The sequence below is a fragment of the Nannobrachium achirus genome, assembly GCF_963921795.1.
Source record: "Nannobrachium achirus genome assembly, chromosome: 7".
NCBI lineage: Eukaryota > Metazoa > Chordata > Actinopteri > Myctophiformes > Myctophidae > Nannobrachium > Nannobrachium achirus.
This window is the reverse complement of record NC_137816.1, coordinates 46,076,946-46,098,813: the sequence shown is the minus strand read 5'-3', so window position 1 is coordinate 46,098,813 and position 21,868 is coordinate 46,076,946. Positions and strand designations below refer to the sequence as shown.

Here is a 21,868-nt window from a genome sequence, read left to right as displayed (position 1 = left end):
TTAAATGTTAATTTATTACCAACTTATTATCTGGTGGGTAACAAATGTTTTACACACATGGTTTGAATGTTTAAGAATGGGACTAAATAGGTAACAGACGGAGGTATTCAGTGCTTCGGGAGATGTAGACACAACACAGACATGAACTTAAACCCACGCCATAGAATAAAGGAGGCATCGTCTGTCAAGATTAAAATGTTGTACCATCTTGATAAATGATTTGTTTTGTTATGTTTTGCATTAAATGACACTCACTGTACAATACATTACCTTAACCTAAGTTGAGCAGTCCTAAATTATGTAAAGTGAATGCACATCATCATACATTAATGGAGCCACTAGTATATACAGTACATATACCTTCCATATACTTAATGCACTCATCCCTCAATACATTTATTCAGGTGTTTGACTGTTAGCCGTGGCTTCCCTGGACCCTGTCTGATCTTCCCGATTCTCATTCCTATACTCGGCAGAGATCAGGGCTTGAAAAGTGGGCCATGGAGATAAGACCATGTTGATACATATTTGCGCTGATGATGTGGTGTAATGTCTTTGTGAATGAAAAGCAAACATCACCCAAAGCCCCCTGCTGTTTAGACAGCAGTCAGTGAGTGAACGTGTTGGGTTTTCACAAGCCAAATAAAAAAGACCAGCTGACGTCAGACCTGCCGATGCTTGCGTGTGGGAAGAATCCCTTCTTCAGTTTGAGTGTTCTGTATTGGGGATGGGACGATATGAAAATGTCATGTCACGGTTATTGTGACTTACGGAAATTGCGATTTACGATATTATCGCAATAATCAAAATATCCCCAACATAGATCTGCTATTTGCCAAAAAATAGATTTGGTAGAGTGAAAAAAAGACTGTATCAAGTATGTTATTTCCAGGTCCGTTGACCAATTATAGAGGGTTTAAGTGGTACAGGATATGCAGCTCGGCAAATAAAAGGTGAAGAGTGCATGACAGAGGACAATTTCACGATAAATGAAATCTCCACGATACGATTATTGTGAGTGTTTTTTATCATGATAAAAAACGATAATATCGATTATCGTCCCATCCCTATTCTGTGTGTCTGTGCGTGCGTGAATGAGAATGCATGAGATGAGCTGAGTGTGCGTGTGTGTGCTGTAGCAAGCAGGGGGACAGTTTGCTGCTGTGAGCAGTAAGTGAGCTCTGTTTGTTTGTTCCTGGTCAAGGTCAGACAAGGCCCCCTGGGGCCCCCTGGGGCCCGGGCCCCTCTACTGATAACACACGACTCACTCTTGAACTAAGATGTCAAAATAACATAATAATATCAAATAATATCAATATTTTGAAATTTTCATGAAAATGTGTTATTGCGACCGTAGGTCGCAGTTACTTGCACACTATCCAAACCTCCACCGGCTGTCCCTCCGTCACTCCCTCCGTCACTCCCTCCGTCACTCCCTCTGTCACACGTCACACGTCACACTTTTGCCCTGCTCATATCTCTGCAACCGTTGCCCCGATCCATGCCAGATTTTGCACACACACTCCTTGCCTGCCAAACTACAACCTCCAAGGACCCCCGGAGTTTCGGGGACCCCCAGGTCCCTGGGGGACCCCCAGGTGTAAAAAATTACCAAATGTGCAAAAATGACCAAATGACCACCCCAACGGGGCTGCTCACGGGCCATTCCCGGGGACCACCCACTCCTGGTGCTCCAGAACGGATGCAAAAGTGGTGGCGCCCCCAGTGGAGGACCCCCTGCCACTGCAGCTCACATAAAATGCCGTAACTCGGGCTAGGAGCGACCGGGAGAGCCGGGGCCGGTACCTATTCGTCCGCCTTGGCGGCGAGGAGACCCCACCCCTCATTTCTCACATGGCCCTCTAGCGCCACCATGAGGCCGATTCAGATTTTGCCCTAAAATCACGAAAATCACTACACAGTATGTCTACACTCATGTCAACAACATGGATCAGGAAGATTTTGGAAAAACACATTTTTGCTCTATTTATGGAGATAAGCGACCAACGGTCGCTTATCTCCCGATTAGGGAGTCTTACTGGTTGTTTCTGTAACATATTTAAAGGTTCTACACCATGCATTTAAATTACCATTCCTGAATACAGAGCCCTTGTCATTTCTGCCTGGCTTTCAGAGCATTTTCAGATGCACTTGTCCTGAGTGGGAGGGCTGCGCTATTGAGCCAGTTTTGGCCCCACACTCCTCCCCACCTCCTGCTCAGCAGGCCTGTCCACCCCTCCCCAACCCTCTCCCAGCTCCTCCTGCCTCCTTCTCAGGCCTGCCCACCCCTCCCCAACCCCCACTCAGCACAACAGTAGCAGTGGTGGGTCCCGATTGTGATGTCACAATCGGTGCTAAAATCAGACAGCCTGTTCTGAGACCTGCTTACATAAACATTGCTCATAAACTGAGAAAGACACAATGGTCAGAAATAGGACTTTGTGAGGATAGAACGTGCTGGTGGGACACCAAAAAAAAAAAAACATACAAATTTGAAAAATGTAAATTCATGGTGTAGTCCCTTTAAAAGATATTACTACCACAACCCCCCCCCCCCCCCCCCCCCCCGTCTCCCACCCCGGATCTTTAATGCCCCCCAAGTTGGGAAACACTTTGTTATGGAATAGTCCTGTGTTTCCAGGAAGAAGAGGAGATCTGGCTGTCCTACTGCTTACTGGCAGCTACCATAGCTAAACCCCTGTTTGTTTGACTATAGCTGGCTGGCAACTGTGTGTGTGCAGCGTTCATGACCGATCAAGGTCAAACAGAAACGAACAGAAATGTTTTATCATTCTCATGCTGTGCTCATTGTGGGTTCCGTCTGTTGAACAACTTCTTCACGCGTGGCTTATTTCAGTGGTTCTCAACCTGTGGGTCGGGACCCTCAGAGGGGTCCCTAAATGATTTTGGGGGCTCCCCAGATGATTAACTTAAGGTGTAATATTGTTTTCTCTCTCATAGCATAAAGTTTTAAGTGTATAGAGGGTATACAGTATGCACATTTCTAAAGTAAAGTGACAATTTAAGGACTTTTTAATACCTCTAAAATGACAAATTAAACATTGGCCAAATTGTCAAATAATAGAGACAGAAATTGTGAAAATAGCCGATCTACATGGTCACAACGCCTCGCAACGCGAAGCGTTGTGAGCATGTAGATCTGCTATTTTCACAATAGAACTGTGTTATACAAAATGTAATTCCTCAACTCTTAGTGCTCTTCAGGGTGGGGGCGTCCCCAGTTAAAATATGATTATTTTGGGGGTCGCGGCCTGAAAAGGTTAAGAACCACTTGCTTATTTCAGTGAATCAATAGTCTTGTCTATTCCATTTCATCTTGTCCCATTGGCTTTTTCAATTGTCAAGTCCAAACCGGCCGAATGTTCAGTTTTTCCGTGTGCCACGTGTCCTTTGTTGCAGGTGTACGGTGCTGCCATTCAGTTCTATGAGCCCTACCCTAAGGAGTGCCTCACTGACAAGCAGCGCTCTCAGCTGGGCCTGCTGGCTCCAGAGCCCCGGAAGCAGGCTTTGCACAACAACGCCACAGCTTCGGCTGCCACCAGCAGTGCCACCGCAGCATCCGACATGCGCACCGTCCACACCATTAAGTGCATCTGCCTGCTCTCTCACTGGCCCTTCTTTGACGCCTTCCGCAAGTTCCTCACATTCCTCTATCGCTACTCCATCTCTGGCCCACATGCCCTGCCCATTGAGAAGTGAGCATCTCTGTCTTTTATTTTGATTATTTTAATTTAATTTAAAGGCTTTGTTTTTTCCCCCCGTTGGACAGCGTAGGAAAGGATGGCAAGAAAGAGATGGAGGAGAGAGTACAGATTGCATGTACTGTAACATATATACGTAGGCTGTGAGTCGGATTGGTATCCGTGACGTCATGGAAACACTAGACTAGATGATAAAAACTGACAAGCTACCTACTCCGTAGCTTGTCGGTTTTTAGCAGACTAGAGCTGTGTCAGGTTGATTAGAGTTACATTAGACATCTCTTGCTAGCATTTACTTTGTTCCATGCTATGCACGCTTTACTGCCTCTCCTAACTTAGGCTACTGTGCATTGATAGATGATGCCGCCGCTCACAGCGCCCACCCACGGCTATTTTTTATCTTCATGTGCTCCTAATTCTGCTTACTTTCAGACACATCTCTCATTTTATGCACAAAGTTCCCTTCCCTTCATCACAGAGGCCCCGCATCCTGGTTCAGGTAAGTTTAGGTGGCTAATTATGCATTTCATTCTGACAAAAATTATAATTGCAACTTAGATTTTCTTTACACATTCTTCTGTATGTACTGTATGTCCTTGGTGCATTTATTTTATGTTCATCCTGTACAGTACATACAAACAACTTGCAACTAATTTTGCACATGCCACGTTAATAGTTCTGTGTTGCTGTTTGGTGCATTTTGCACTGACAAGATGAAATTATACTGAAGCAGAACATTGTATGCAATGTGTGCCTGTTGGAAATAAAGCGTCTACAGTATTTGTGCCCTCTGGGCACTGTAATTTCTCTGCATAAGGTGCAGGTTGGAATGATTGATTATAATGACACTGCATAATTAGCCAGTAGCTATGCCCCTCCCGAAAAAGCTTTTGTCCAATGCTAGCTTAGCAACCGGCAGCTTGCCAAGGCTGTTGCCAAGGCAATCATTGGCAAGCAGGAAGTTACTCTAAGCTAGCATTGGACGACAGCTTTTTGGGAGGGGCATAGCTACTGGCTAATTGGAGCTCTCATCAAAAAAGTTACGGGTTTATTGCAGTGGACAATTTTCTTTGCCCAGGGTTTTGAACCTGTCAACTTTTGAACTTTCCCAGCTCTCCCCTCACGACAGTTTAATGTTGAGCCAGCCAGTGTCTTCTCCTTTACCACTGAGGTAAGACTCCATTTCCCCATACACACACATACAGTATATGAGTTTTAGACACTCCTGTAATGAGAAAATATATTTTTGCCAAATGTATCCAAAATGAATTGGAGAAAGTTTCCTGTGTCCAAAATATTTATTTTCAAATAGCATTGATATTGTAACTTGTTAAACATGCATGTACTGTATGTCTTTAAAATATAGGTTACCTTTTCACTTCCTCAGCATTCTATAACGGCAACCAACATGTGAATTGTATGGAGTATGAGTTTTGTTTTGTTTGTGTGTTCTTTGTTGCAGTGGTGGTCGCTTCTCCACGCTGCTCCAGAACCTGGGTCCAGAGAACGCGGTCACCTTACTGGTGTTTGCTGTAACGGAGCACAAGATCCTGGTCCATTCCTTACGGCCGGCCGTGCTGACCAGTGTCACTGAGGCTCTGGTGTCTGTAAGTAACTCAAGCTGAGTGTTAGGGGCCGTGTTGTAAAAATGTTTTACTTAACTTGCTTGCTGCAAATTGACAGAATTTTACCTTTTAATGTGCACGATGTGCACTGGTCATGCACGGATAATGCACGGATGATGCACCACACGTGTGCACGCCATTCACAGCTTTCAAACAAAAAGATCCACTTGGAAATCCGTCCAGGCATTCAAAGGATAATGGCTATAGTGTTTTCTTCAAATGGCTGCCATGTTTGTTTACCAAGCCTCTATGAGGCTGCTTCAATATTTACAAGCCGTTCTGGAGGCTTGGTAGGAACACAGAGAAAGGTTTAAACACAATTTTCTCTGTCAAGAGTTGTTTCAGTACCGTAGAGATTATGATCATCAACAGCTAACTGAAATGCATATCAAAAGTATGATTAGTGTCCCTTTAACGTTAAGGAAGTATAACTGACAAATGCATGTTGATGAAAGGTAGGATACAGTAGGTAGCAGGTACCAGGTTCCAGTGTAGCCTGTTGGACAAATTATAATATATGTGTAAATATTACATTATAGGGATTTACAGGTTAATGATGGTGGGTATGCTGGCCTCACAGTTTAGAGCATGACAAGATATTGGCTAATTAATAGTGATTACATAATAATCAGTAAAAACAAACCTTGCACTACGGCAGTGGTTCTCAAAGTTGATTTCAGGGACTCTCTAGGTTCCTTTATGGGGGTCTAAATTGACCCTGACAATTCTGGAACTTTGACAGTGTACAAATAGAATCAAATGGACGGGTCCATTTGGTTCCATTTGTACACTGTCAAAGTTGAGGCTAGACCTTCAAATTTCTAAGTTTGAGAACCACTGCACTACAGACCTCTGTGTAACAGAGTTGTGATTCCAGTTCCTCTTCTCTCTCTCGTCTTCAGATGATCTTCCCCTTCCACTGGCCGTGCCCGTACATCCCCCTGTGCCCCCTGGCGCTGGCAGACGTGCTCAGCGCCCCCTGTCCTTTCATCGTGGGTTTGGACTCGCGCTATTTTGACCTCTACGACCCCCCACCAGATGTCAGCTGTGTGGACCTGGACACCAACACCATCTTCCAGTGAGCACCGCCACAGTTAATGAGATTAGTTAGGCCAGTTGTTAGTACTCGAAATGCTCATTCTCAAAAAATGACGATGCCATTTATGCAGAAGTTAATCTCTCCGCTCCACCCTGCATTATTGAGTTGTTATAATGGGTATTGGATAAAGTATAAATAAATCATACAGTGCTCTTCTGTTCACTGTGTGTGGCATTGGAAGTGTATTGCTTCCCAAAGAAAATCTCCCTCAACTCTATTTCCTCTGTGGATTTCCTTTCTCTCCCCTGTTATTGGGATGACATCATAAACTGCTAGCTCATTTAGAAGTTTAGACACCAAGACCAAGGCATTTTCTTAGAGATGGGGAAAGAAATGGTTCTTATTCTGGTCTCTGTTGATTATGAGCTTGAATCAGTAAATAGAATTGTGTATAAGTATGTGAGATATCTCGCTCATAATATCTAAGAACCAAGGTTACGCTTTTAACCCTGCAAGACCCCAATTAATTTCTACTTGCAAAAAACATGTTTCAACCTTTCAGATGGTGCTGTAGGAGTCCTAATCAGAGGAAAATGTTAAAAAAAAAGTTTGTGTAAGGTTTTATAGCCATAAATCATGCTCTAATTTAAATTATGGGGATATTTTCACAATAATAAACATATGTACATGTTCTAGACATTCTAATGATCACCAAAAAGATTATTACAGGCATTTTACTTATGTTTTTGTGAGGAATAGCTTCAGTGAAAAAGCGAGATGTTGTTTGTCCCGACACTGGACTTCAGAGATCTTGAAGTTGTGTGAATGTCAGCCTCTGTGGGGGGTATTTATATGCAAATATTGTGGCCAATGGTATTGTAATACTAAACAATAGGATCCAATGGTTATGTTAACTCATTGAGTGCCAATCCCGAACTAGTTCGGCTTTATTAGCGCATCGTAGAGTACCGATCCCGAACAAGTTCGGCTTTTAAAAAAAAAGATTTTTTTTTTTTTTTTGAAAATTTTTTTTTTGATTTTTTTTTTTTTTTTTTTTTTGGGACCCCATCAAATCTGGTGAACATGATTTCAATCGCGATTTTGCATGTTCCACCCCCATACAACCCCATCTAACATACAGGGCAGCCATTTTTGTTTACATTACATGTAAAACATAATGGCGATTATCTCAAGAATGCCTGAACGGATTTCCAATCGGATTTTTTTGTTTGAAAGCTGTGAACAAACTGCACAAATCCACTCCAATGCAATCCAGGATTGCATTGGATTTTTTAGAGCTCATTCTTCTCTGTTTTTTTCCCATGCATGAGGTGTGCAAGGTTTAATCATGGCTAAGTTGACGAAAATAAGGCTTCTAAAATGCTTGGTAGCCAATAGCTAACTTCAAGCTAACTTCATCCTCTTCCTGTACATGCACAAAGGAAAGTGTTCAGGCAAGTCATGGCTCCAGGGCTTGGGCATGCATTACCAGCATATCTCTATTATTCTCTGGTCACTGGGCGCCCTCTAGTGGTGATAGGCTGGCACTCAATGAGTTAAAGGCACCCATTTTCAATATTATGTTTTATATTATATTAATTGTCATTAATATAACTTAGAGGAGTTCCAGTTCTAGTGTTGCCTAGAACTGGAAGATTGATTTTGGGGTTTGTATTGTAAAGTACAACGGTGTGATGTTGTACTTTACAATACAAACCCCAAAATCAATCCTCCAGTTCTAGGCAACACAGAAGGGGGGGAACTTTTTTTCTATTTCCACACAACTCCTCTATGGTATATTAATGACATAGTTCAATATTGAAAATGGGTGGTCTTCCCCTTTAAGGTGAAAAAACAGGAAAACATTTTTTTTAATAAAATATAGATGTTGCCAAAACGCATTGCTGGGCCTTGCAGGGTTAAACTATAGTTATTTCAATAGTGTCAGGTGAATTAAACAGAGACAAGGCAGTTTTCTGCTGTGTTGGGTCGGGTCAGTAATGGTTCTTTGTGGCCTCATGGCCTGGCAGCCAGTCAGACAGTGTTGTTAGCTCTGAGGTGGTCCCAACTCCCCCCTGCCCCTATCATGTTGCTCTTGGCCTCTGGGCATGTTCCAGTGCTCACATTGCTTTTTATGTTGGTTTTATTTCTGTCCAGCAATGATGATAAGCGCACAGTGACCTGGAAGATTCTGCCAAAGAAAGCGTGCAAAAACCTCATGCATGTGCTGAGTAATCTCTACCAGCAGCTGGCTGATGGTAAGTAACTGGACTGCTCCAAGGTGTGGGGAGGTTGCTATAACTGTTGCTCACTGAAGCGGTCACAGTAAAATTCTGAGTAAATTCACTTCCATGTCTGGGGTCATTTTAACGTCTACTCTGACTTTTGTGAACAATGTGCAAAATTTCCAGCTGTTAATTTAGAAGAAAACTTGGTTTCACCCCTATTGACTTCCATCAGAAAACTTCTGTGGCCTACTGGAAAGAGTGCACAAGTAATGGATGAGGTAATGCAATGTGAGCTGACGAAAAGACATAATGATATTCCTAGTAATCAGTCCATATGGTCCTCTTGCTTTAGGACTCCGGCCAGATGCTCTTCTGGACCTGAGCATGAGCGACTCCTCAGAGCTGAGCTGCGGTAAGAGCCTCCACACGCTGGAGCTGGAGATCCAGGAAGCCTTCCTGCGCTTCATGGCGGCCATCTTGAAGGGCTACCGTTCCTACCTGCGACCCATCACCCAGGCGCCCTCCGAGAAAGCCACGGACGCCAGCTCGCTCTTTGACTTACAAGGTACACCAGGCTAAACGTCTTTGTGAATTCACCACCGAAATAAGTTTGGCGTTGGAGCCTCTCAAAGAAACATACTGTACAGCAGTGGTTCTCAACCTGTGGGTCGGGACCCCCAGAGGGGTCCCCAAATTATCTTGGGGAGTCCCCAGATGATTAAATTAATGTTTAACATTGTTTTCTCACTCAACAGTAAGCAAACCAACATAAAGTTTAAGTGTATAGAGGGTATATGCACATTACTAAAATGACAATTTAAGGACTTTTGAATACCTCTAAAATGACAAATTAAACATTGGCCAAATTGTTAAATATTAGAGGCTGAAATTGTGAAAATAGCTGATCTACATGCTCGCAACGCCTCGCGTTGCAAGGCGCTGTGAGCATGTAGATCGGCTATTTTCACAAAAGAGCTGTTTTATACAAAATGTAATGCCTCAACTCTTAGTGCTTGTCAGGTTAAAATATGATTATTTTGGGGGTCACAGCCTGAAAAGGTTGAGAACCACTGATGTACCACCATTGTTACTTCCTCCCGCTGTTTGGAGGAGATTAATCTGTTTTGTGTTAACTTGTTTTCTGGCTTTGTGCTGAGTCATGTTGTATACAGTAACATGATGTTGCAATGGGCGATCTGAGTTAATTGCTGTTTGCTTCCACCTAATTCTATTTAGGATCGCATATGGAACCAATGTCACTTTATTCTCTTGCCTCATAAAGGCCCAAGCATGGGTTCAGATGTTTTTCATTTTGGACTATGACTTGTACGCTATGACTACCATATACAAGAGTTCCTATGGTACTTCTTCTTGTGCAACATCCTAGTTTATACTGATAGTCGGAGGCCTTAGGGAGATGGAATGGTAATTTCGTGCTAATCAGTCTAAAAGCGCCACATTTTGCACAGATGTAGTCCAGGGCATGCTCTAATGATTTAGCCAGGGCGCCCGAGTTGGCGACCTTCGGGGTTGCCACAGTGGCCAAATCAAGTAGGGCTCCCATTGACTTTCTATACACTGTACTACAGGAGGACATTTTTTTTTAACAATATATTTATTGAGTTTTCTTTTCTTTTTTTAACAGAGAACATCAAACATATTTTTTTTACAAACATAAAACAAAAACAAAAACAATCCCGTAACAAAACCACAACACAATATAAAGGAAAACAACAACACAATTACAAAAAAAAAACAATAACAATTTACATATTTTCTTTTGACATACAGAGCACACATACCAACAACACCCAGATTCCCATGCCACAAGGCCGTATAATTGGCTGCAGAGGGAAAACGTCTATGTAGGGACATTTTTAGCCCAAGGAATGTTTTTTGTGCAAAACAAATGCTGGCAATGGATTCAGAATCATGACAAACCCCTAGTTAGACCCCTCACATACTACTTAAAGCTTTTCTGGGTATTTTCCTCCTGTGTAGAAAGTCTATTGGAGCTCAACTTGATTTGGCCACTGTGGCAACCCCGAAGGTCGCCGACTCGGGCGCCCTAGCTAAATCATTAGAGCATGCCCTGGGCTACATCTGTGCAAAATGTGGTGCTTTTAGACTGATTAGCACGAACAAACCCTAAGGCCCCCGACTATGACCCCAAAAAAGCACCTAACCTTACAAAATGTTTAACCAGAACCCACAAAGCATTCCAGCATTCTGTCCATCACTAGACTTGTTGGTCTGTGAGTACCTTCCCTCTGCCGTTCAGTCCAGCTGGCCAGCCGGGCTCGCAAACCCAGATGGTGTTTAATACATGAGTGACTCCACTCCAAGTAAACACACACGCAAACAGTTTGGGGAGGAATACCAGGATATGAGAGGGATCTGGGTTCAAGGCTGTTTCTGTCCTGGAAAGATTTGCTTGCTCGCTTAGTTCTGCAGCAGTTAAACACCTCTTAGGGTCGGCCTACGGAAGCTGGCTGATCGCAGCTGAAATGTGTTAGGTTGATGTCATCGCTGCTCCACGGGAGGAGAGCCGTAGCCAAAGTCATCATTTCCAATGTGACTGTTTTTACGATATATAGCCAGTGATGGGCAGTAGCGAGCTACAAGTAGCGACGCTACATAGCTTAACTACATTTGTCAGTAGTGTCACGGTAGTGCCGCTCCTTTTGAGCCCAATAGCTTTTACTGTAGCTTAGCTATTTTTAGACCCCAGTACTAATAAGAAAAAATCCCCGGAGAAAATCCATGGTGATTAGTTGGTTTTAATGACGACTGACTTGTCTTCTTGGGTAAGACTTTTCAGAGAGGTCGTATAGAAAAGATTGAGATACAGACAAGGCTCGAGTCACTAGAATGCAATGCAATGGAATAAATATCCATATTATGAGGAGCCCGTTCACAATAACATTAAGAGCCTTGTTAAGTAATGGAGCATATCTGACGTGGTTATAACACAGGGTACAAGACATAAAAGAAACACAAAAGGCAATAGAAATCAATAAGAAAATATCAAATAAATAGTACATAACTTAGCCCACAGGAAAAACACACAGGCATTTTAGCCAGTGTACCCTTAAGCCCGTATCAGAGAGTAAGGTGGAGACCTATCCACCGCAAATTTGAGGTGGAAAGCTTTCCACCTCAAGTCAGAAAATAAGTGCAGGCCATCATAGTCACGGCCCACGGTGAAGTCCTTTACCCCGTCTAGACCGGTTCAGGTCGACCAATCAGTGAACGGGGTGTAGAGCCTGCCTGTCTGATAGTAAAAACAGAGAGATGTGTCGGGACTCACGGTGGAAAGCTCTCCACCGCGAGGAATGATGTAACGTTGTAGTTTCATGACTCAAAAAGACTCGAAAAGACTACACCGCGGTGTAAAGCCTTCCACCGCGGACTATGATACGGGCTTTAGTCTGGATGTATAGCGTGAACTGCTCATAAGGGGGCTTGAAAGCGCCACAATGATGACGTTAGTAGATACTGTACATCCAGACGTTTCATGAATTTGAACATTAATAGTGCTTTAAAAGTCCTCACTCCAGCAGTGACAAACATCTCACTAGCACTGCCCCCTCTGGTTTTTTTAAGGAGTATTCTCATAGCATCAGTATATGCATCTTGCAAGCCTATGCATACTAGATTTCTTATAAGATGACCATAGGTGAGCAGTATAGAGCGGTGTGCAATATGTCTTAAACAATGACACTTTCACTTTAGTAGAACATTGACTGAACTTACGAGCAATAGTGTTTGCTTGAGCATACCATTTTCTACACTGTCTGAAGATGTCATCATCATCAGTCATTTGATCAGTAATTATTAATATCCCCTGGCCCTGACTAATAACATTGCAAAATGCAAAGGTTGCATTTAGCCACATCTGCCATTTCTAGGCTGTTCAGAGTCAGACACATAACTCTTTTGGAACACTGTGTGCTGAATTTTTAAATGGCCGGCTATTAGAAACTAGAGTGGACACTGATGCACTGAAAGCTCATTTCCAAACGCACGCAATGTGGCAGTTACACAACGTTTCCCCAGCAGGAGCTGCCAGTGAGTTTATAACGCCACTGGTGGCATGTCAGGTGGCCTCACTGTTCAGCTGTTAAAGGTCAAATCATTGCACAGGTGGTAATAGTTGTAGCATGTGTGTGTGTGTGCATGTGTGGTCTAGGTTCGTGTGTGCTTGTTGTGTGTTAGGTTTGGTGTTTCCGTCAGTTCTAGCGAAGCACTACTCGGCAGCAGTGGTGGAAAAAGCACTCAAATGTCTTAAGTAAAAGTTCAATACTGTAATATAGAAATACGCTGTTACAAGTAAAAAGTCCAGAATTCAAAATGTACTTGAGTAAAAGTATGAAAGTATTGGCATCAAAGTTTACTTAACGTACCAAAAGTAAAAGTACAAAATGTTTGAAAATAGCAGATCTACAAGCTCAACAACGCGTCGCAATGCGACGCGTTGTGAGCTTGTAGATCAGCTATTTTCAAATGGCCGGGGTATACAATAGGCTATTATAATTATTTACTGTATATCTGCAAAGTAACTAGTAACTAATGTTTTCAAATTAATGTAGTAAAAAGTACAATATTTGGATACGAGATGTAGTGGACTAGAAGTAAAAGTACAAATGCCTCAAATTGTACTTAAGTAAATGTACTTAGTTACTTTACACCACTGCTCGGCAGGGACACAACTTGGCGCTTGGCTTACATTGCCTGCACAGCGAGCCAATAGCCATTCATCCTGGCTGTCTTTGGCCCATTACTCACTGCTGCTGCTTTCAATGCGCGTCAGGGAAGCCATTCACCATCTTGTTGTAACGCCGTAATCAACCATTATGCTAATAACACCTAGTTGGCTGAGTTTTCCAGAACAAGACAAATGTAACATTTCACACGGGGTCGTTGGTTGGCTAAAGGATTTTTGTTTTACAATGATTATATTAGACATTTCAGGAAGGTTCCCCTTAGGGCTTATGTAAAAGAGGAACTTGTTGTATTAGAGGATTTGTTTAAGTTTGGGATTTTGAGTGAACACACTTGGTACTATTATTTAACAACACCCAGCATGCTCGTCTGTGCTGCTGTCCCAAGTGACTAGAATGTGTCTTTGCTCTTTGTTGGGCTTAAAGGAGTAGCTCACCCCCAAAATGTTTTATTTTTCTCTATTGATTAGTCACACCATGGAGACTTGAGTTAAATAATATTTTTTTGTATTTGTCGCATTCCTAAGACAAAAAATGTATTATAGTAAATGTATGGAATGGATGGGGACCCAATGCATTTGGGTCAGAATCAATGGGGGTAAATTTAGGGTCAATTAAATTTACCCCCATTGATTCTCACACAAATGCATTTGGGTCCCCATCCAGAATCAATGGGGGTAAATTTACTATAATCTTTGTTTTTGTCTTAGTGCGACAAATACAAATAAAAATGTATTGAACTCAAGTCTCCATGGTGTGACTAATCAATAGAAAAAAAGTCATTTTGGGGGTGAACTACTCCTTTAACAATCCTTTTTTTAACGATCTATGTATGTATATATTCCGGTCAAAGTGAACTGTGTTTAAATAGCATATTTCATATTGGAAAAGTCAATTGCGTACAAGAAAGTTCATAGAAAATCCAAATATTATTTTGTAATGGCATAGAAATTTCCATGCAATTCCAAAATAATATATACCTTTTGGTTTTGATTGATTGATCGATTGAATACTTTATTAGAAGTTTGCATAGGAAAAGGTACAGGACAGTACAGTTCACTGATACAAGGTCAACTAAAAGGATAAAGACCACAAGAAAGCTTTTAGGCTTGTTTAAATGGGGGTCCCTTAAATTGGGGTTTTGTGCTGTATGCATAATATGGGTGAGGTTGGGGTTGATCCCAATAGAACACAAAACTCTTCTGGTAAGGGGAGAAGGGTGGAGAAGGGTTTGGGGGGAATGAGGTGTGCAACCCATTTTCTTGACTCTATCCCCCCATTACCACTAGGATTCCTGAAGAGTCGCGACCGCTCCCACCAGAAGTTCTACTCCATGATGACCAAAACCCAGATGTTCATCCGATTCATCGAGGAATGCTCCTTCGTCAGTGACAAAGACGCCAGCCTGGCCTTCTTTGATGACTGTGTGGATAAAGTGAGTTGGGTTTGAATGTTCTTCTCTCTAGTGCGAACCCTCTACTGCAGGGGTCTTCAACAGGGGGTCCGGGACCCCCAGGGGGTCCTCAGAGTTACTACAGGGGGTCCTCCAAATCTTTGTGTGATAGAAACTTGTTTTTCCCCACCTTTGTTATATTAACCTCTTGAACCCTATCGTCCATATTCTGAGAACTTTAGCCAAAAAATTGCAGATCTACAAGCTCACAACGCCTCGCAGCACGAGGCGTTGTGAGCTTGTAGATCGGCTATTTTTGGCAAAGAGCTTTGGTGTAGGGTGAAAAATAGCAGACTTGAAAGGTCAAGTTTATTATTTTAAAGTTATACCATGTAACTTTTTTTATAAAACAAATCTTAAAATTGTCCTAACTGTTAAATCGCTAAAGTTTTAGAACACCCACTCTGTTATTTTCAGCTTCTAAAGCCTTCTCTTTATATGTTTTTTATGAGTTGTGAGGGGGGGAGAATTTCCCGGCAAAATGATGTCATCTCCCACATGATACACTACCAGCCAATCACAGTGCCGATCATACACCACCGGCCAATCACAGCGAGTCTTGCTGTCTCTAAAGGAAGTAGCTTCCCTCAGCAACTGTGTTTACATTGGTGAAGGAATATTGCTTGCTACTCCCTCAATCCTGGTCTAAAAATGATGGGAGACGGCTCTACGGAATCGTATCGGCGAGGCGGAGGTGCTCGCGACGGCCGCGGTGGTCCGCGGACCCCCGTTCCGGTGGTCCGCGGCGACTCCGGCCGAAAAAAGCAATACCACTACTGACCACTAGTTGAGCAGCTTCCACAGTACAGCTTTAAGTATTGACCGTTCAAGTGGTTAAATATCTGAAACACACATTAACATGAATCCAAAATACACTGTTGATCGTGCTGTCAAACGATGAAACTATATGGGATCTATAAGGTTGTGGGGGTCCCTGCTTCATCTCTCTCTCTGCTAAGGGGTCCCTGGCCTGAAAACGTTGAAGACCCCTGCTCTACTCAATGTCTTCCTTGTTTCCCTCCTGCTTGTTTCTCGTTAAAAAACAACCGTGTCTCTCTCTCTCTCCTGCCCTGTCCCCTTTTTTCTTCTGTTTCTCTTTCTCTTCTTCCGCCTGCCTCTAATTGTGAGCAGCTCTACAGCTCAGAGCGCAGTGCAGACAAAGGAGGCAAGGTAAGTTAGTGGACTCCAATGTGGTCTCTTTTGGTGCATTTCTATTCTCTCCACCCATGCATTCAGTGTACATATAGATGTGGCTTAGGCTATTTACAAATAGATGTGGCGCCCGCTGGCCAAGTGGTCCATGCGCATACCACATAAGGCCTGTCCTCCATACCCTCTTGGAAACCAAACTTTTATTTTGAAAATTACCCATAGAATTATCCATATCAAGTTGGGCTCCCATCGACTTTCTATAAAGGAGGAAAATACCCTGAAAAAAAATCTGCTTTAAGTAGGATGTGAGGGGTCTAACTAGGGGTTTGTCTTGATTCTGAATCCATTGCAAGCATTTGTTTTGCACAAAGAACTTTCCTTGGGCTATAAATGTCCCCCAAAAACACCCACAAAACTGTGAAAAGTGACTCATCACTAAACCATCGTTTTGTGGGGCCATTTCTAGCCCAAGGAAAGTCTTTTGTGCCAAACAAATGCTTGCAATGGATTCAGAATCATGACAAACCCCTACTGTAGTTAGACCCCTCACATCCTACTTAAAGCAGATTTTCTTTCTGGGTATTTTCCTCCTTTATAGAAAGTCGATGGGAGCCCAACTTGATATGGATAATTCTATGGGTAATTTTCAAAATAAAGTTTGGTTCCCAAGGCTAAAATCCATCGTTAGGTCCTAAAGAAGCCTTAAAAAAGGTTTGGCGCTTTTATCCGCTTTGTTTTTCGATAATTTTTTTAAGCCAACCCACTATTTAGGCTTGGATGCCTGACAGCGTGTCACAGGGTTCGAATCCCGTTCCCGACGACCTTTGCTGCGTGTCACTCGCCATCTCTCTCCCCAATTCCTGTCAGTCTCCTGTCCTATCAATAAAGGCATGAAAGGGGGCGCCCGCTGGCCTACTGGTCCAGGTGCATACCACGTAGGTATTGCCACATAGGCATGGATGTCTGGCGGTGGCGCCAGACATCCATATAAAAAAATTAACATTGTGCAGAAAACCGATAAAATAATACGAAACTCAGTTGATCCTGTGGGACAAATTTGTCTGATTATAAATTGCTCATGACAGAAACAAACTAACTTTTGGGCCTGCCATACAATGTCTCACAATGTCTGGAAAAAGGCCACGTATCGCACTGTGCACCAGACCCTGCGGGGCTTCCAGCCTTATGCTAGGTTTGGATGATAGGAGCTCAGCTGTCCCACCCTGCTATCAATCCATGAGTTCCACACGAAGCACGCAGTTGGAATCATTAGCAGCCGTTGGTTTTGATTATCACCTTTTACCAACATCAACCCATCTCTTTAATTTACTGTAACAGCTGTTTGACAGGAATCTCAATGCCTCCCGAATTGATTGAGATGTACAGTAAGTCCTGGGTTGGTTCCAGTTTAACCCATTAAGACTTGGAACACATTATTTTTATGCTTTAACTATTAAAAAATCACACCCGTGTGTGTGTGTGTGTGTGTGTGTGTGTGTGTGTGTGTGTGTGTGTGTGTGTGTGTGTGTGTGTGTGTGTGTGTGTGTGTGTGTGTGTGTGTGTGTGTGTGTGTGTGTGTGTGTGTGTGTGTGTGTGTGTGTGTGTGTGGATCATGTGTACCGATTTTTGTGACATTTGAAGAAAATATGTAGGAAAAGGAGCAAAAAGTGTGTTTTGGAGAAAATTCAAGATGGCGGAAAATCTATCCTGGCGCAAATGGGTGTGGCCTATATGGGGAGATGCGTCTTGACCCAAGGAATCCAGGGAAAAAAGAATTTTAATTTTCCGATCCACGGTTCAAGAGTTACGGGGCAAAACGTAAAGTGGGCCGTTATAGCGCCACCATGAGGCCGAGTGATGTAATTATTTTTCGATTCATTCTTAAAATCATTATGAATCTCCTCTCCGAGGTTTGAAACTGTAGCTCCTATGGTTTACGAGAGAAAAATACTTGAAAGTGATTTCTTGCATTGTCCCATTATAAGTCAATGGGGACAATTAAGCGTCGTTTTTTGCCGATTACGTCGGCATGGTAAGGCGGATCGGAACGAAAGGTAATAGAACACCATTCCCGGCCGAGCCGCACATTTTGATGTATATATTGCGCGAGTGGCGTAAATGGTGCGGCACTAGTTACGCGCCGAAGTCAGGCTACATACAGACACACAGACAGACACACACACACAGACCCACACAGCCACGTATAGGGAGCCTGTGTTTCACACAGCTCCAAAAATAGCAGATCTACAAGCTTGTAGATCTGCTATTTTTGAAAAATCTTGAAAATCTGTGCAAGTCTTTGAATATTTTGACGTAGATGTCTTCTAAATCCTTCTAAGGTTTCTATGTCAGTGGTTCTCAAACCTTTTCATGTCAAGGACCCCCATCTCAAAATATGTTGTTCCAAGGAGTCAAGGACCCCCAGTAGCAAATATTTGAGTTACAAAGGTTTGCTTTGAAAATTATATATATTCAAAGATTTGCACACATTTTCACAATGAAAAACAAATCTAGCAGATCTACAAGCTCATAGCGCGGCACTCGGTGCTCAGTGCATTGACTCATATCTCTTGCTTCTGGTGTTTGCAGGAGATGTTTATAACACATTATGAATCAGACCCAGATGTCTGCCTGGTGTCTGTCTGTGTATCTTGGCTGTTGTTGACACATAGTGGAATAATTTAGATAAGATCAAATGTGCTGATGGAGGGAGCGGCTGGCATGGTCTCTTGCCATATCCATTATTAGATTAGTTGTTGCATAACATTAACAGAGGGATGCTCTCTGTTATTAAAGCCATCGATAAATAAACTTTCCACTAAATCTTCTTATTCAACCAGAACTAGCCCCTGGTAGTGTCGTTCAAATACATTGTATTAATGTTATAATTCCAGCAAAAACAAAACAAAAAGGAGGAACATTGTTTGCCCACCTCTTTCTGATTTAAGGAGCATTGTGAGCTGCCATGGTTATGTTTGCCCTTTGCCCTCTAGTACACAGCAGTGGGGGTCGGATGAACTGCCGAGAACAGCAGACCTCCAAGTCCAAGCTCACATCGCTTCCTATTTTCGAAAAAGCTTTATGGAAACGCAACTAAGCACTCACTCACTCCATGCACACACGCATAGAAACCCACACACATGCCTGAACACGCACACATACTGACCTATCGGAGACAGCTCTTCTCTTTCTCTTAATCCCTCTTCCTCTCTCTCACACAGTCGTGCTAACATTACAGTATTTACATGCATCCACAAACTCTCTTTTGTACACAAGTTTATTTGTGTTGCACATTTCAACAACACATTAAAGCAGTGTGCAAAGACCTTTAGACTGTGTTCTTCAGTCATTAGTTAGAGTAAAACAGCCAAATCAGCTATTCAACATACTCTTTCGCTCACTTTCTCTTCTCACTCTTTCTCTCTCTATCTCTCTCTCTCTCTCTCTTTCACACTCACTCGCACACACACACACATGCACACACAAACACTGGCCTACATTCCCTTGGAGAGGGAGAGCATATCGGAAGCAGCTGAACTGAACATTCTTTAAAACAGACAAAAGAAGTAAGGCAACAAGTTCCTGACTCAACAGCTGTGTGTAGTTGTGTTTGGTCTTTGATGTGTGTGTGTGTGCGTGCGTGTGTGAGAGAAAGCTGGCAGAGGAAACACTCCTGAGACCCGTGTCGTCACAGCTGTCCGTTCAGGCTCTTACACATCCAGTAACTCCTACATATAAATTTGACGTTTCCAGAAACGCCTCAAAGTGCATATATATTATATCCACTTTGAAGCATTACTGGAAATGTTGAATCATTGAATTGTCTAACTCTAAGCAATTCAACTCTTGCATGTAGTTTGTAGAATTAGTACATGTTATGTTCTGTGATTAACACATTTTTCCCATTTATAGACCGATTTCTCAGAGCGGCAGCCTTAACTGCGGTGTCAAGCCGCACCGCTTCGCACAGTGACACCTCGGCTACACGGCAGCGCTCTGGAAAAAGGTCTATAGACAGCACATTTGTCATGAAATGCCGTAAAAAAGAAAAGCTAAATTGTACTTGAAATAGTAGATAATGATGAAGCTACCGTACTTAAACCTCAGGGAACCCTCTTGAATCAGCAAAAGAGCAGAACTGTTTGCGTCGGCATCTTGTGTAGTGTTGTTGTCTCGTTGGAGATGTTTATCATAGCAGATGTGTGTACGGTAGGCAGGGCTGTCACCTGTCACACCACATTCTGGGCTGCGGGCCCCCCATGAATGTTCTTCATAGGGGGAGGGGATTTAACCCATTTAGACTGGGAACGCATTATTACGCATTATTTTGTGCTTTAACTATTGAAAAATTGCAGATCTACAAACTCGCAGCGCGGCACTCGGTGCTTGTACATCTTCTATTTTTGAAAAAAAAATTGAATATTTCAATTATCCTTCTAGCTTTTTGAAAAACCTGTGTTTCTATGTCAGTTGTGCTCAAACCTTTTCATGTGAAGGACCCCCATCTCAAAATATTTAGTTCCAAGGACCCCCCCCCCCCCCCAGAAACAAAATTTTATTTACAAATGTTTGCTTAAAAAATACATATATTCAAAGATGTGCACACATTTTCACACGACTTTTCAAAAATAGCAGATCTGCAAGCTCACTCGGTGCCGCGCTGTGAGCTTGTATATCTGCTATTTTTCCAACAGCTAAAGTATAAAATAATTGAGGCCCCTCCACCTTGGGCCCTAGTAAGTCAGTCCCACCTTTCTCCCCCTTGTGACGCCCCTGACTGCAGGGAAATATATTTTTTCTACACATGGACTACACATTAACCCACGATCCCATGCAGTAGTCCTGGATAGGAGGTCCAAACGTACAAATAGTGCTGACACTGATCAATATGTTGTCCATCTGTTCACTCTGGGTGTTTTTGAACAGTGCTGCATTCAGTACTCACTTTCACCTCGATTAAAAATAGTATTTCTACTCGACCATTTATGTTTGTATGTGCAAGGAATCTGTCCCATTTGGTTGACTCTAGTCTACACACAGAGATGAAGAAATGCAAATGTAATGTAGTACTACTGTATATTTATAATAAAAAAACTATACTTTATAATGACCTTTATCTTATAATAACATTTGTAATAGATATTTGAGCCAAGAAAGAGGGTGTAGAGGCAGGGAAATGACCTTCATACTGTGAGTGGTAAGCATGCTAACTAGTTGCCCTTTTGCACTTTTTGTTTTTCTTTTTTAGATGTACTGTAGCATGCTCAAATATTGTCTCTTTCTCCTGTATGTTGCAAGGCCATGGCCTTCTGTTAATCTGAGCAAGCGAGCAGGTCCAATGGTTATTTTATTGCTCATAACCTCAGTTAAAAAATATATTTTTTTATTTTTTTAAGCAAATTATTTTGTGTCAAGCACCAGCACGGCACGTCTGGAAGCGCTTTCCTCAGAGTGAAACACAAAGCTACAGCTGAGCATTCACAAGTCGTAGCAAAGCACAATTAAATCTTTTTTATTTTTGCTTCATATTGCTGGTTCTTTGCGGCCTGCAGAGAGTCTTCAACATGGGAAAATATTGACGAGAACAAGAGAGAGAGAGAGAGAGAGAGAGAGAGAGAGAGAGAGAGAGAGAGAGAGAGAGAGAGTGATTACAGATGGTAGTGTAATCCTACTTCCAGCATGACAAAGTCAAGGAGCATTAGTACTCTGTGGCATGGTACAATTCACACATACAACATAATAATAGTAATGATGAGATGAATATCTCCTCCACCTTCATTACCCTTTTATTTTTACAGTTAAATAGTTGGAACCAGAGTACATGAGGTTGTATCGACTTCATGTGGTTTAGCAGGTCAGCCTTTTTTCAATACTTTATACACAGAAAAAAGGAACAGTGCGTGTGTGCCTGGGTGTCTGTTTTCA

At 42.5% G+C, this 21,868-nt stretch overlaps 1 protein-coding gene across 9 annotated transcripts in view; it reads left to right on the top strand.

The window, feature by feature from the left end:
• The window catches only part of LOC308289109 (C-myc promoter-binding protein-like), a 92,829-nt gene that overhangs the window by 37,231 nt on the left and 33,730 nt on the right, over positions 1–21,868 (top strand). For 5 of the 9 annotated variants that reach the window (XM_080730680.1, XM_080730678.1, XM_080730675.1 and 2 more), the window contains exons 6-14: positions 3,421–3,716; positions 4,155–4,221; positions 4,835–4,893; positions 5,185–5,329; positions 6,250–6,425; positions 8,544–8,644; positions 8,967–9,179; positions 14,628–14,773; positions 15,923–15,961. In XM_080730680.1, the coding sequence (XP_080586806.1) occupies positions 3,421–3,716; positions 4,155–4,221; positions 4,835–4,893; positions 5,185–5,329; positions 6,250–6,425; positions 8,544–8,644; positions 8,967–9,179; positions 14,628–14,773; positions 15,923–15,961 (1,242 nt within the window). The remainder of the gene's footprint in view (positions 1–3,420; positions 3,717–4,154; positions 4,222–4,834; positions 4,894–5,184; positions 5,330–6,249; positions 6,426–8,543; positions 8,645–8,966; positions 9,180–14,627; positions 14,774–15,922; positions 15,962–21,868) is intronic. The other 4 variants (XM_080730681.1, XM_080730682.1, XM_080730679.1 and 1 more) reach the window with 1 other exon arrangement.